The sequence below is a fragment of the Macaca mulatta genome, chromosome 2, assembly GCF_049350105.2.
Source record: "Macaca mulatta isolate MMU2019108-1 chromosome 2, T2T-MMU8v2.0, whole genome shotgun sequence".
Classification (NCBI taxonomy): Eukaryota; Metazoa; Chordata; class Mammalia; order Primates; family Cercopithecidae; genus Macaca; species Macaca mulatta.
In genome coordinates, this window is record NC_133407.1 from 113,529,821 (window position 1) to 113,542,989 (window position 13,169).

Sequence of the window (13,169 nt, forward strand, 5' to 3'; positions counted from 1 at the left end):
TTTTTTGTATTTTTAGTAGAGACGGGGTTTCACCATGTTAGCCAGGATGGTCTTGATCTCCTGACCTTGTGATCCACCTGCCTTGGCCTCCCAGAGTGCTGGGATTATAGGCTTGAGCCACTGTGCCCATCCCAGCCTTTATCAGTTATTATGAGTGAATATCATGTGAGAGTTACCTCTGGTTTGGTCAGTTTCAGGAAAATGCCAGTGAAGGGAAGGCCCCCGCAGAAGACGTCTTTAAGAAGCCCCTGCCTCCTACTGTGAAGAAGGAAGAGAGTCCCCCTCCAGTAAGACCAACATTGATCCCCTGGACCTAGGGCTGGGGCTGGGGCTGGGGCTGGTTCTGAGTGGGAAAGGAAGTGCAAAGGCTGATGCCTTCCTTTGGTGTTGGTCTTTTACCTCCCTATGTCTCCTGAATAAGGATTCCCATTTCTTTTGAGTACAAGCATGATATAAAGTTTTCTGTCTGCTAATAGGGGTATTACTGGAGAACCAGAGGCAGTTATCTGCCCTGTTTCTCTCTATCCTGTGCCATTCTTACCAGACGAGATGCCTAGCCCTTTTTATCATCTTGTTCTTGTCAGTTCTCTAAATCACCAAGGAAACCCGTTTTTTCAGCCTCAGTCTTTCCTGCCTTTTGGCGTCACTTAGATATGCAGTGCATGCGTGGTCTTTTTTTTTTTTTTTTTTGAGACGGAGTCTCGCTGTGTCTCCCAGGCTGGAGTGCAGTGGCGTGATCTCGGCTCACTGCAAGCTCCGCCTCCCGGGTTCACGCCATTCTCACGCCTCAGCCTCCCAAGTAGCTGAGACTACAGGCGCCCGCCACCACGCCCGGCTAGTTTTTTTGTATTTTTAGTAGAGACGGGGTTTCACCATGTTAGCCAGGATAGTCTCGATCTCCTGACCTCGTGATCCACCCGCCTCGGCCTCCCAAAGTGCTGGGATTACAGGCTTGAGCCACCGCGCCCGGCAACGTGGTCATTTTTTATAGTTTCTGCGTGGACAGAGTGAATGATGCTAATATTGGTGCCCTTTTTTTTTTTTTTTTTTTTTTGAGACGGAGTCTCGCTCTGTCGCCCGGGCTGGAGTGCAGTGGCCGGATCTCAGCTCACTGCAAGCTCCGCCTCCCGAGTTTATGCCATTCTCCTGCCTCAGCCTCCTGAGTAGCTGGGACTACAGGTGCCCACCACCACGCTGGGCTAGTTTTTTATATTTTTTTAGTAGAGACGGGGTTTCACCGTGTTAGCCAGGATGGTCTCGATCTCCTGACCTCATGATCTGCCCGTCTCGGCCTCCCATAGTGCTGGGATTACAGGCTTGAGCCACCACGCCCGGCCTTGGTGCCCATTTTTTAGATGCCTTCAAGCAGTAGTCTCAATCTAATCACCAGTGATTCTGATTGAATGCAGGTATATAACAATAGTGACCATGCATTATTTATTTATTTTGATTGATCATAGACCAATGACTATGCATCATTATTTAACAGTTTTTATAAGGTACTGTTTTCCTGCTCCACATTATTAATTCAGCTCATTGTAGCATCTATCTTAACCATGCTTTGCCTTTACCATAGGAGCTGGATCTGTCTACCCAAGTGCCTATCAATGCAGTTGCTTTTAATTTACTTCCTAAATCCTCTTTGCTAGAGTCTTGATGAACATCATCTTTTCTTCCCTCCATGAGTTACAGTAATTTGGAGGTATTTATCTCTTTCTCTTTGTAATTTGTAAACTTTTACTATTTTCTATGCTTATTCTCCTTTCTCTTCTTTCTCCCCACATTCTGTTGCTAGAGTCACTTCTAAAGGAATTTCTCTTGTTTATTCTCAGTGAGCAAGGAGCAAAGCCAAGCTCTGGTCATGTTGCTTCCATCTGGGAAATGAGCAGCATGGCTAGTGAGTTTATTTTGAACCCAATTCATTATTCCAACTGAGAGAGAACAAAGAAATGAGATGCCCGTATCAGTATCCAAAAAAAAAAGGACCCTGAAATATAGGTTGCATTTGGTATTGATCACTGGCCTTCTCCTTCCAGCCTAAAGTGGTAAACCCACTGATTGGCCTCTTGGGTGAATATGGAGGAGACAGTGACTATGAGGAGGAAGAAGAGGAAGAACAGACCCCTCCCCCACAGCCCCGCATAGCACAGCCCCAGAAGCGAGAGGAGCTCACCAAGAAGGAGAATGAAGAAGACAAACTCACTGACTGGAATAAACTGGCTTGTCTGCTCTGCAGAAGGCAGTTTCCCAATAAAGAAGTTCTGATCAAACACCAGCAGCTGTCAGACCTGCACAAGGTATTAGGAGAAGGAGCTATGCTCTTTCAAACTGTTGACTCTTGGCCAGGCTTGGTGGCTCATGCCTGTAATCATAGCACTTTGGGAGACCGAGGCGGGTGTATTGCCTGAGCTCAGGAGTACAAGACCAGTCTGGGCAACATGGTGAAACCCCCTTTGTACTAAAATACAAAAAATTAGCCAGGCATGGTAGTGTATGCCTATAGTCCCAGCCACTCGGGAGGCTGAGACAGGAGAATTACTAGAACCCGGGAGGCAGAGGTTGCAGTGAGCCGAAATTGTGCCACTGCCCTCCCAGCCTGGGTGACAGAACGAGACTCTGTCTCTTAAAAAACAAAAAAAAAAACTGTTGACTCTTATTATTGATGGGGATTATAGGGAATAAAGAAGATTATATAGGCCGGGCGTCATGGCTTACACCTGTAATTCCAGCACTTTGGGAGGCCGAGGCAGATAGATCACTTGAGATCAGGAGTTTGAGACCAGCCTGGCCAACATGGTGAAACTGTCTCTACTAAAAATACAAAAATTACCTGGATGTGGTGGCGCATGCCTGTAATCCCAAGTACTTGGGAGGCTGAGGCAGGAGAATCACTTGAACCTGGGAGGCAAAGTTTGCAGTGAACCGAGATCATGCCACTGTACTCCACCCTGGGTGACAGACCAAGACTCTATCTCAAAAAAGAAAAAAAAGAAGCAGCAGCAGTACAATCCTTCCTCAGCGTATATCAGCCCCAGTTCCTATCATTAAAACAGTCTAATTCAAGAATGAATTGCTCTGGATTAAGGTTATGCCTACTCTCAAAGAACTTCCATGTGTAGGCCCAAGCCAAGCATTATGTCTGTGGCTAGGGTGCCAAATATGGAGGATGAGTAGGAAGAGAAAGGGTTGTGGATTAAGACATTACTTGCTGGGTTTCTCATCTTAGCTCTGTCATTAACGTTGGACCTCAGATAAGCCCCTTTTCTTCTTTGGTCCTTGTAACTTCATCTGGTTCTGTCCAGCTCTGACAGTGTGCAGTTTTCACCATAGGTGAGTCAAATTCTGCCATTTCTTCATGTAGTGAATGTTGTTATGAGCCACAGCACAACATCTATACTTGGGATGTTAAACTGACATACATTGGTATTCCCCTGCAGTATTCCCTTTTATATGAACTGACCAAGGATCCAAATTATGGACAAATAAAGTCCCTAAATGGACTCACATTCTCAGAGCAATTTGTTTCACACCCCTTCTCTAGTAGACGTTGCAAGAGCAAATGATGGGACTAGATTTAGACTTTCTCCTGAACACAGAGCTAAAAGTTTTACTTAGCTAAAAACTGAGAAGCTCTACTTTTGGTAATAGGTACATTACTTTTCCCATCCATCTCTGTGGAGGCTTTGCAAAGATAGGACCCTGAAAAGCTCCTCGTTGATAATCCCTGGAACAGACTACCTCCCAAGTCCCTTTGACCCGAAATTGTGAATTGTCAGAGTGACATATTGAAATTTCACCCATCTGGTGTAAATACTAATAAATGACTAAAGAGATAAAAAGTAATCGTCAGGGGCCGGGCGCGGTGGCTCAAGCCTGTAATCCCAGCACTTTGGGAGGCCGAGACGGGCGGATCACGAGGTCAGGAGATCGAGACCATCCTGGCGAACACCGTGAAACCCCGTCTCTACTAAAAAATACAAAAAACTAGCCGGGCGAGGTGGCGGGCGCCTGTAGTCCCAGCTACTCGGGAGGCTGAGGCAGGAGAATGGCGTAAACCTGGGAGGCGGAGCTTGCAGTGAGCTGAGATCCGGCCACTGCACTCCAGCCCGGGATACAGAGCGAGACTCCGTCTCAAAACAAAAAAAAGTAATCGTCAGGAAAGAGGAGCCACAGGTCTGGTGAATTCACAAACTGAACTGGTCATAGGACAGTGGAAAGTAGACTGTAGTACTTTTCCTTTCCTTAGGGTCGTCTGCTACAAAGAACCACCACTTCATGTAAGAGCTGCTTTGGACTCCTTAAGTTTCATACATACGACTGAGGGCTTGTGTAGTAGAGCCATGCATGAGAGATTTGCAACTCTCAGAGCAGTCTCTTGGAGCCCTGGGGCTCCTTTTCATGTTTTTCTGGGGGCTTAAAGAATGACTCATGTCTGGGAATGGTATGTAGGGCAGAGTATGTGGGCATTTAGTTTTCTGCACTGGTGTGCCCACATCCTCTCTCCCATGATTTTCAACTTAGATAAAGAGATAAAGAGATACTTGTTTCCCACGTCTTGGAGATAAGTAAAGTAATATTCCCTCTTATGCCATACCACATAACTAATCTGCATGACAAGACCAGTTAGGGATTGTTACTTGCAGGGTACAGTGATCATTTAGTAAATCTGGTCAGTCAAAAGAGCTACAATCCAAAAGCAACTATTGGGAAAGACCTAGAAGCATTTCTAGGAGCATTGTTTCTTAGACCTATACTCATAGAATTGCCTCTCTTCTCAGCAAAACCTGGAAATCCACCGGAAGATAAAACAGTCTGAGCAGGAGCTAGCCTATCTGGAAAGGAGAGAACGAGAGGTAAACTTTGGTGACCTATTACTCCCTTGAGCCTCAGCTCTCTTTGCTTTCTGGTATAGACTTCATAGGCTGTGCTGATCCCTCCTTATAAGAAGATAGAAAACAAAAGCAACTTCAAAAGATAGTGTATACATTTGCCAAATTATATAGTACAATCAAAATAGGTGCTTTTTATTATTTGTAAGTGTATACTTCAATAAAGTTGATATCTTTTTAAAAGGTGGTGTTAGGGTCTCCAGATAGATAGCACTCCTCTTTCCTGCTCAGCTTTTAAATTAATTGGGTTAATGAACAAGTGTTGAATAGGGCTGCTGAAATAGCATCTTTTACTATTAAAGGCTAAGCTGGAGGAAGTAGCTTAGTGTCAGAGTCAAATGGACTTGCTACCTCAACCACACAGTTAGGGTGACTTACCCAGTCATAGGCTTCACTGGCTTCTCTCATGATGGTTAAGAACCCACCCACCTGTGGGTCAGGCACAGTGGCTCATGCCTGTAATCCCAGTACTTTGGGAGGCTGAGATGGGTGGATCACTTGAGCTCACAAGTTTGAAACCAGCCTGGGCAACAAAGCAAAATCCTATCTCTACAAAAAATATAAAAATTAGGTGAATGTAGGCCGGGCGCGGTGGCTCACGCCTTTAATCCCAGCACTTTGGGAGGCCGAGATGGGCGGATCACGAGGTCAGGAGATCGAGATCATCCTGGCTAAGACAGTGAAAACCCGTCTCTACTAAAAATACAAAAAAATTAGCCGGGCGTGGTGGTGGGCGCCTGTAGTCCCAGCTACTCGGGAGGCTGAGGCAGGAGAATGGCGTGAACCCAGGAGGCGGAGCTTGCAGTGAGCCAAGATCGTGCCACTGCACTCCAGCCAGGGCAACAGAGCGAGACTCCATCTCAAAAAAAAAAAAGAAAAAAGAAAAAATTAGGCAGATGTAGTGGTGTGTGCCTGTAGTCCCAGCTACTCAGGAGCCTGAGGGAGGATGGCATGAGCTGGGAGGCAGAGGTTGCAGTGAGCTGAGATTGTGCCACTGCACTCCAACCTGGGTCATAGAGCCAGACCTTGTCTCAAAAAAAAACAAACAAAAAGGAATCCACCTGTGGAGAGCCAGGCACAGTGGCACATACATGTGACCCCAGCAGTTTAGGAGGCTGAGGTGGGAGAATTGCTTGAGCCCAAGAGTTCCATGTTGCAGTGAGCTATTATCACACCCCTGTACTCCAGCCTGGGTCACAGAATAAGTCTCCATCTCAAGAACAAACAAAAGAATCCACCTATGGAGGACTGTTAGAGATAGTGAATTCACAAACTGAACTGGCCATAGGACAGTGGAAAGCATATTGTAGTACTTTTCCTTTCCTTAAGGTAGTCTACTGCAAAGAACCACCTCTCCATGTAAGAGCTGCTTTGGACTCCTTAAGTTTTATATATATGCCCGAGGGCTTGTGTAGTGGAGGGCTTATGTACTTCCCCTGCTTCTCAGAAGGGGAAAAGAGCTGAACCAAGCATGCCAACTTATTCTATCCAAATTTGTAAGTCAGGAAGTCACTGCTTTGTCTAGAAGAATGTGTAAAGGAGTGAGAGATTCCAGGAGTTACCAAGTGAGCTACCTTCACTTTAAAAGAAATAACAGGGCTGGGCGCGATGGCTCACACCTGTAATCCCAGCACTTTGGGAGGCCGAGGCGGGTGGATCATAAGGTCAGGAGTTTGAGACCAGCCTGGCTAACACAGTGAAACGCCGTCTCTACTAAAAACACAAAAATTAGCCGGGCATTGTGGCATGCACCTGTAGTCCCAGCTACTTGGGAGGCTGAGGCAGGAGAATCATTTGAACCTGGGAGGCAGAGGTTGCAGTGAGCTGAGATCACGCCAGTGCACTCCAGCCTGGGCAAGAGTGAGACTCCGTCTCAAGAAAAAAAAAAAAGAAATAACATTAATGGGGTAAAATTTCCCCACTCCCCAATTCCCTCAGGTGGAAATCTCAGGTCTGTTCTGCTTACCAACAGGGAAAGTTTAAAGAAAGAGGAAATGATCGCAGGGAAAAGCTCCAGTCTTTTGACTCTCCAGAAAGGAAACGGATTAAATACTCCAGGGAATCTGACAGGTAAGCCAGGAACTCTTCATTCAGCCTAGGCCTCAAGGCCTAATGATAAAACCACCTCTTCCTTCAACTGTACTGCTGTTTTCTGTCTCAGGGAGATGATGTTATCAGTAGATTCTGTCTGAACTGCTAGAACATGAGGTCCACTCTATCCTTTTGACTATCTGTCTTTATACGGGGAATGTGCATGGAAGGTTGGCTGGCAGCTTTGCCTTCCCAAAGTCAGGGCTGGAGTAGCCATGATCGGGAACCCTTTCCATCTTCATCAGTAATACTGTACCCTCTTTACGGGCCTGATAAGAATGTCACACTCTTGGGCTTTTTCTCTACGGAACCTCCATTCTCACACATAGGTGCTAAATAAATGGTAGGCTGCTGATGGAGATATATGATATCTAGCTTCCTATACTTGTTTTTAGTCCGCTAGTTCCCAAGTTGTAAGCCCAGAGTTATACAGAATTTGTTGATAACCCACTGTTTACAGGTACTAAGTGCAAGAAATACTCAGGTGAGCAAGACATAGATTATCCTTGACTGAACACAGAATAGACGAGACTTAGGTGATGGTGCATCTCATAGGGCAGACACAGAAATCAGTGGGGAAGGGAAGGGCATTTCAGGAAATTTCATCCACCAGGGATACAAGAACTTATGATATGTTTGAGGAATTGCAAATAGCTTGATGGTCCTGAACACTGCAGGTATGTTGTTGAGTGACAGTAGATAAGCCAGGTCCAAAAGATGCAGGCTAGTTCATGAAGTTTAAACACCTTGAACACCATGCTAAGGCTTTATCTTAAAGTCAGTGGAAGGTCATGGAATAATTTTAAGCAGGGTATTGACCTAGCTTTGCATTTTGGAGAGATTACTAATTATGTGGAAGATGAGTTTATAGAGAGACTAATGCATTATGCAAATTCTATAGTAATTCAAGTGAGAGATCATGATTGCCTGAGTGAAGGTCATGAGTCTAGAAAGGAGAGTGGCCTATAATCCCAACACAGGGAGGCTGAGGAAGGAGGATCTCTTGAGCTCAGGAGTTCAAGGCCAGCCTGGGCAACATAGGGAGAAGGGAGACCCTGCCTCTATTTTAAAAAAGAAAAGAAAAGGAGTGTGGATTAGAGAGAGGTGTCAGATCCACCAGTCTTTGTGATCACCTGGGGAAAGAGAGAAGTCACTGATGGCGCTCAGGTCTCTGGTCTTTGGATAGCCAGGAGGAGAAGGGACAGTAAAGGCCTTGAAAAGGAAAAATGGGGGCCAGGCGTGGTAGCTTACACCTATAATCCCAGCACTTTGGGAGGCTGAGGCGGGTGGATCACGAAGTCAGGAGTTCAAGACCAGCCTGGCCAAGATGGTGAAACCTCTTCTCTACTAAAAATACAAAAATTAGCCAAGCACGGTGGCAGGTGCCTGTAATCCCAGCTACTGAGGAGGCTGGGGCAGGAGAACCACTTGAACCCGGGAGGCAGAGGTTGCAATGAGCCGAGATCATGCCACTGCCCTCTAGCCTGGGCGACAGAGCAAGACTCTGTCTCAAAAAAAAAAAGGGGAAAGGAAAAATGGGCCAGGTGTGGTGGCTCATGCCTGTAATCCCAGCACTTTGGGAGGCCAAGGCGGGTGAATCACTTAAGGTCAGCAGTTCGAGACCAGCCTGGCCAACATGGTGAAACCCCGTCTCTACCAAAAATATTAAAAAATTAGCCAGGCTTGGTGGTGGGTACCTATAATCCCAGCTACTCGGGAGGCTGAGGCAGGATAATCACTTGAATACGGTTCTCAAAAAAAAAAAAAGGAAAGGAAAAGTGGGTAACAAGTGGATGCATGAGCAGGAGGAATGGGAGATGACTGACAGAGCAAGGCCCCTGACGAGGCTGGACAGGGTCTGGGGCTCTGGCATTCCAGCTTATTTGATCCAACCCACAATAAGAGATGTATTTTTGTATCGTGGCCCAATAATAAAGTGTATGTGTGTACACAACTGAAGAAGTTTTCATCTAAAATACTTTCTTACTATGTACAATGAAGCCTGATATTTTTATTCAAGTCTAGTCTCCATTTTTATGAGTTGTTACAGTGGGACCATTTAGTGTGACATTCCATTGGGTCATTCTCTGCAGTTTGAAATACGGTGGATTAGGACTAGGTGAAGGAGTCAGCCATCAGGAGGAAGGACACCTTGGCCTTGAGTCGTCTGGGACAAGGCTTAGGTGGGGTGCAGAAAGAGACCCTTCTTTATTCTCAGCACCTTTCTTACCACATTCTCCTGGCTCTTCTCCTTCCCAGTCACCTTTTCTGCTCCTCTTCCTTTTCTGGGTAAATCCAGGTGTTCTCTAGAACTCTTCTCTCAGTACTTCTTTAGTCTTGCTGCTTTACCCTCTTGACCTGGGTCAGGAGTTTGAGACCAGCCTGGCCAATATGGTGAAACCCTGTCTCTACTGGAAAAAAAAAAAAAAATTAAGAATTAGCCGGGTGTGGTGGCAGGCACCTGTAATCCCAGCTAATCGGGAGGCTGAGGCAGGGGAATCACCTGAACCCCGGGAGGCAGAGTTTGTAGTAAGCTGAATTCGAGCCATTGCACTCCAGCCTCGGCAAAAAGAGTGAAACTCCGTCTCAAAAAAAAAGGAAGTGATAGTGTCTGCTTCTTTTGCAGTGATCGTAAACTTGTTGATAAAGAAGATACCGACACTAGCAGCAAAGGAGGCTGTGTCCAACAGGCTACTACTGGCTGGAGGAAAGGGGCAGGCCTGGGATATGGCCATCCTGGATTGGCTTCATCAGAGGAGGTAAAATGGTTTCCATCTTTTGGGGGGTGACAGGAACCTGGAATGTAATTAACTTTCACTTTCTGACCTAGAGTGGTGTCTTTGTCATTTTGCTGGGCTTTCTCTACTGGTGGGATAGGACATGAGAGTTGAACACTTCAGTCTTCAATGCTGGGTTATAGCTTGGTAGGCTGGGCCCTTTGCAGTTTGGAGTTAGGAAGAGGAGGAAGGAGTTGGAATGGATTTCATCATACTCTTACACAGAGTAAATAGTAGAGCAGAATCTGAGGCAGTTTGAGACTGAAGAATCATTTGGTCAGAAGAACCAGGGTATCAGCAATGAAAAGTACAGAGGCATCCGTGAGAGGGACTGTCAGCGGAAGTCTTTGATGGCTAAAATTTAAGGAGCATGTAGTTCTCGTTCCCATGAAGGACTTTGCCCCTCATATTTCAAGAGCCTCTAGAGAAGGTGATAAGAGGGAACATTACCCATTTTGTGTTGGATTGGTTCTCCTCTGAAAATGCCAGCCATAAGAGATTGGCTTATTTTTCTCCGACTGAGTTTCTCATATCTCTGGTATTGAAGGCTGAATCTTCCAATCATAGCGTCACCACCCACCTTATTCATCTTGGGTATTTGTTTAATAATAAAAGATGGCCAGGCGCGGTGGCTCAAGCCTGTAATCCCAGCACTTTGGGAGGCCGAGATGGGCGGATCACGAGGTCAGGAGATCGAGACCATCCTGGCTAACACAGTGAAACCCCGTCTCTACTAAAAAATACAAAAACTAGCCGGGCGAGGTGGCGGGCGCCTGTAGTCCCAGCTACTCGGGAGGCTGAGGCAGGAGAATGGCGTAAACCCAGGAGGCAGAGCTTGCAGTGAGCTGAGATCCGGCCACTGCACTCCAGCCTGGGTGACAGAACGAAACTCTGTCTCAAAAAATAAAAAATAAAATAAAATAAAATAAAAGATTCTATTTTTTTTTTTTTTCCGAGATGGAGTCTTGCTCTGTTGTCCAGGCTGGAATGCAGTGATGCGATCTCAGTTCACTGCAAACTCCACCTCCCAGGTTCAAGCAATTCTCCCACCCCAGCCTCCTGAGTAGCTGGGATTACAGGTGTGTGCCATCATACCCAGTTAATTTTTGTATTTTTAGTAGAGACAGAGTTTCACCATGTTGGCCAGGCTGGTCTCAAACTCCTGGCCTCAAGTGATCCACCCACTTTGGCCTCCCAAAGTGTTGGGATTACAGATGTGAGCCACTGTGCCCAGCCAAAAGATTATTAAAAAAATTATCCTGCCAGGGTCCGGGCATAGTGGCTCATGCCTGTAATCCCAGCACTTTGGGAGGCTGAGGCAGTCAGGAGTTCAAGACCAGCCTGATCAATATGATGAAACCCCCGTCTCTACTAAAAATACAAAAATTCACCGGGCACTTTGGGAGGCCGAGGCGGGTGGATCACGAGGTCAGGAGATCGAGACCATCCTGGCTAACACAGTGAAACCCTGTCTCTACTAAAAATACAAAAAATTAGCCGGGCGTGGTGGTGCGTGCCTGTAGTCCCAGCTACTCAGAGGCTGAGGCAGGAGAATGGCGTGAACCCAGGAGGCAGAGCTTGCAGTGAGCCGAGATGGTGCCACTGCACTCCAGCCTGGGCGACAAAGCGAGACTCCGTCTCAAAAAAAAAAAAAAAAAAAAAAAAATTGGCCGGGTGCGGTGGCTCAGGCCTGTAATCCCAACACTTTGGGAGGCTGAGACAGGCAGATCACGAGGTCAGGAGATCGAGACCATCCTGGCTAACACGGTGAAACCCCGTCTCTACTAAAAAATACAAAAAACCAGCCGGGCGAGGTGGCGGGCGCCTGTAGTCCCAGCTACTCCAGAGGCTGAGGCAGGAGAATGGCGTAAACCCGGGAGGCGGAGCTTGCAGTGAGCTGAAATCCGGCCACTGCACTCCAGCCTGGGCGACAGAGCAAGACTCCGTCTCAAAAAAAAAAAAAATTAGCCAGGCGTGGTGGCGCACACCTGTAGTCCCAGCTACTCAGGAGACTGAGGCAGAAGAATCACTTGCACTGGGGAGGCAGAGGTTGCGGTGAGTCAAGATCGTGATTGTGCCACTGCACTCTGGCCTGGGTGGCAGAGCAAGACTCTGTCTCAAAAAAAAAAAAAAAAAATTATCCTGCCAGGCGTGGTGGCTCACTACCCTTTGGGAGGCCGAGGTGAGCAGATCACTTGAGGCCAGGAGTTTGAGATCAGCCTGGCCAACATGGCGAAACCCTGTCTCTACTAAAAATACAAAAATTACCCGGGTGTGGTGGCAGGCATCTCTAGTCCCAGCCACTCAGAGGCTAAGGCACAACAATTGCTTAAACCTGGGAGGCAGACTTGCAGTGAGCCCAGATCGCACCACTGCACTCTAGCCTGGGTGACAGAGCATGACTCTTATCTAAAAAAAATATATATATGTGTGTATATATATGTATCTCCTATATACTGCTCCATACTAGTCCAGAAATGCCTGTGTTCAAAGACCAGCACTGAGGCTAATTAATCTATAGGGCCCACTTTATAGTTTGTCTTTGTTTTACAGGCTGAAGGCCGGATGAGGGTCCCCAGTGTTGGAGCCCCAGGAAGAACCAGCAAAAGACAGTCCAATGAGACTTACCGAGATGCTGTTCGAAGAGTCATGTTTGCTCGGTATAAAGAACTCGATTAAGAATGGAGACAAGTTCCATGGGACACAACCTCCTCCTTGTTTTGTTTGTCTCTCCTTTTCTTTTGTTACTGTTCTTGCTGCTAGAACTTTTTTAAATAAACTTTTTTTCAATGTGATTATCTTTTTGTTAATTTTTTTTTTCCAGAGATGGGTGGGAATGGGGCTACTAGTAGGAGGGAGAGAGTGCCTTGGTTCAGGCCCATTTGAAGTTATGCTGAAGTAGCAACTAGTGCTGCATTAAACCTTAGAATACTGCCTACTGTCAGTATAAGTAAGTGGGTTGCAATGACCTTTGAACCATAGCTTGTGTGAATGCTGTCAGACCATACAATTTATTTTCTTAATCTAATCAGCGAATATAGCATTTCATTATTTGTTTCTTTTATTTTTTAATAACTGCTTAAGCTGAACATATTGCATATGTTGGTTTACTACTTATTAGATCTTCAAAATTCTTCTGATTCCCTGTTATGGTAGAGTTGGGGGAAGGCGAGAACTCCTTTTCTGAGTGCCTGAAGAGTACTCCATGCTTCACACTTTATGATTAAAAGTTGGCATAGTGGCCGGGCGCGGTGGCTCAAGCCTGTAATCCTAGCACTTTGGGAGGCCGAGACGGGCGGATCACGAGGTCAGGAGATCGAGACCATCCTGGCTAACACGGTGAAACTCCGTCTCTACTAAAAAATACAAAAAAAAACTAGCCAGGCGAGGTGGCAGGCGCCTGTAGTCCCAG

General features: G+C 46.4%; 1 protein-coding gene across 41 annotated transcripts in view; it reads left to right on the top strand.

Annotated features, from left to right (window-relative positions):
• RBM6 (RNA binding motif protein 6) overlaps positions 1-12,552 on the top strand; it is a 124,131-nt gene extending 111,579 nt beyond the window's left edge. For all 41 annotated transcript variants that reach the window (XM_077992637.1, XM_077992664.1, XM_077992658.1 and 38 more), the window contains 6 exons: positions 192-287; positions 2,037-2,297; positions 4,779-4,853; positions 6,862-6,959; positions 9,607-9,739; positions 12,311-12,552. In XM_077992637.1, the coding sequence (XP_077848763.1) occupies positions 192-287; positions 2,037-2,297; positions 4,779-4,853; positions 6,862-6,959; positions 9,607-9,739; positions 12,311-12,436 (789 nt within the window). In that variant the 3' untranslated portion in view covers positions 12,437-12,552. The remainder of the gene's footprint in view (positions 1-191; positions 288-2,036; positions 2,298-4,778; positions 4,854-6,861; positions 6,960-9,606; positions 9,740-12,310) is intronic.
• The last annotated feature ends 617 nt before the right edge of the window (positions 12,553-13,169 follow it).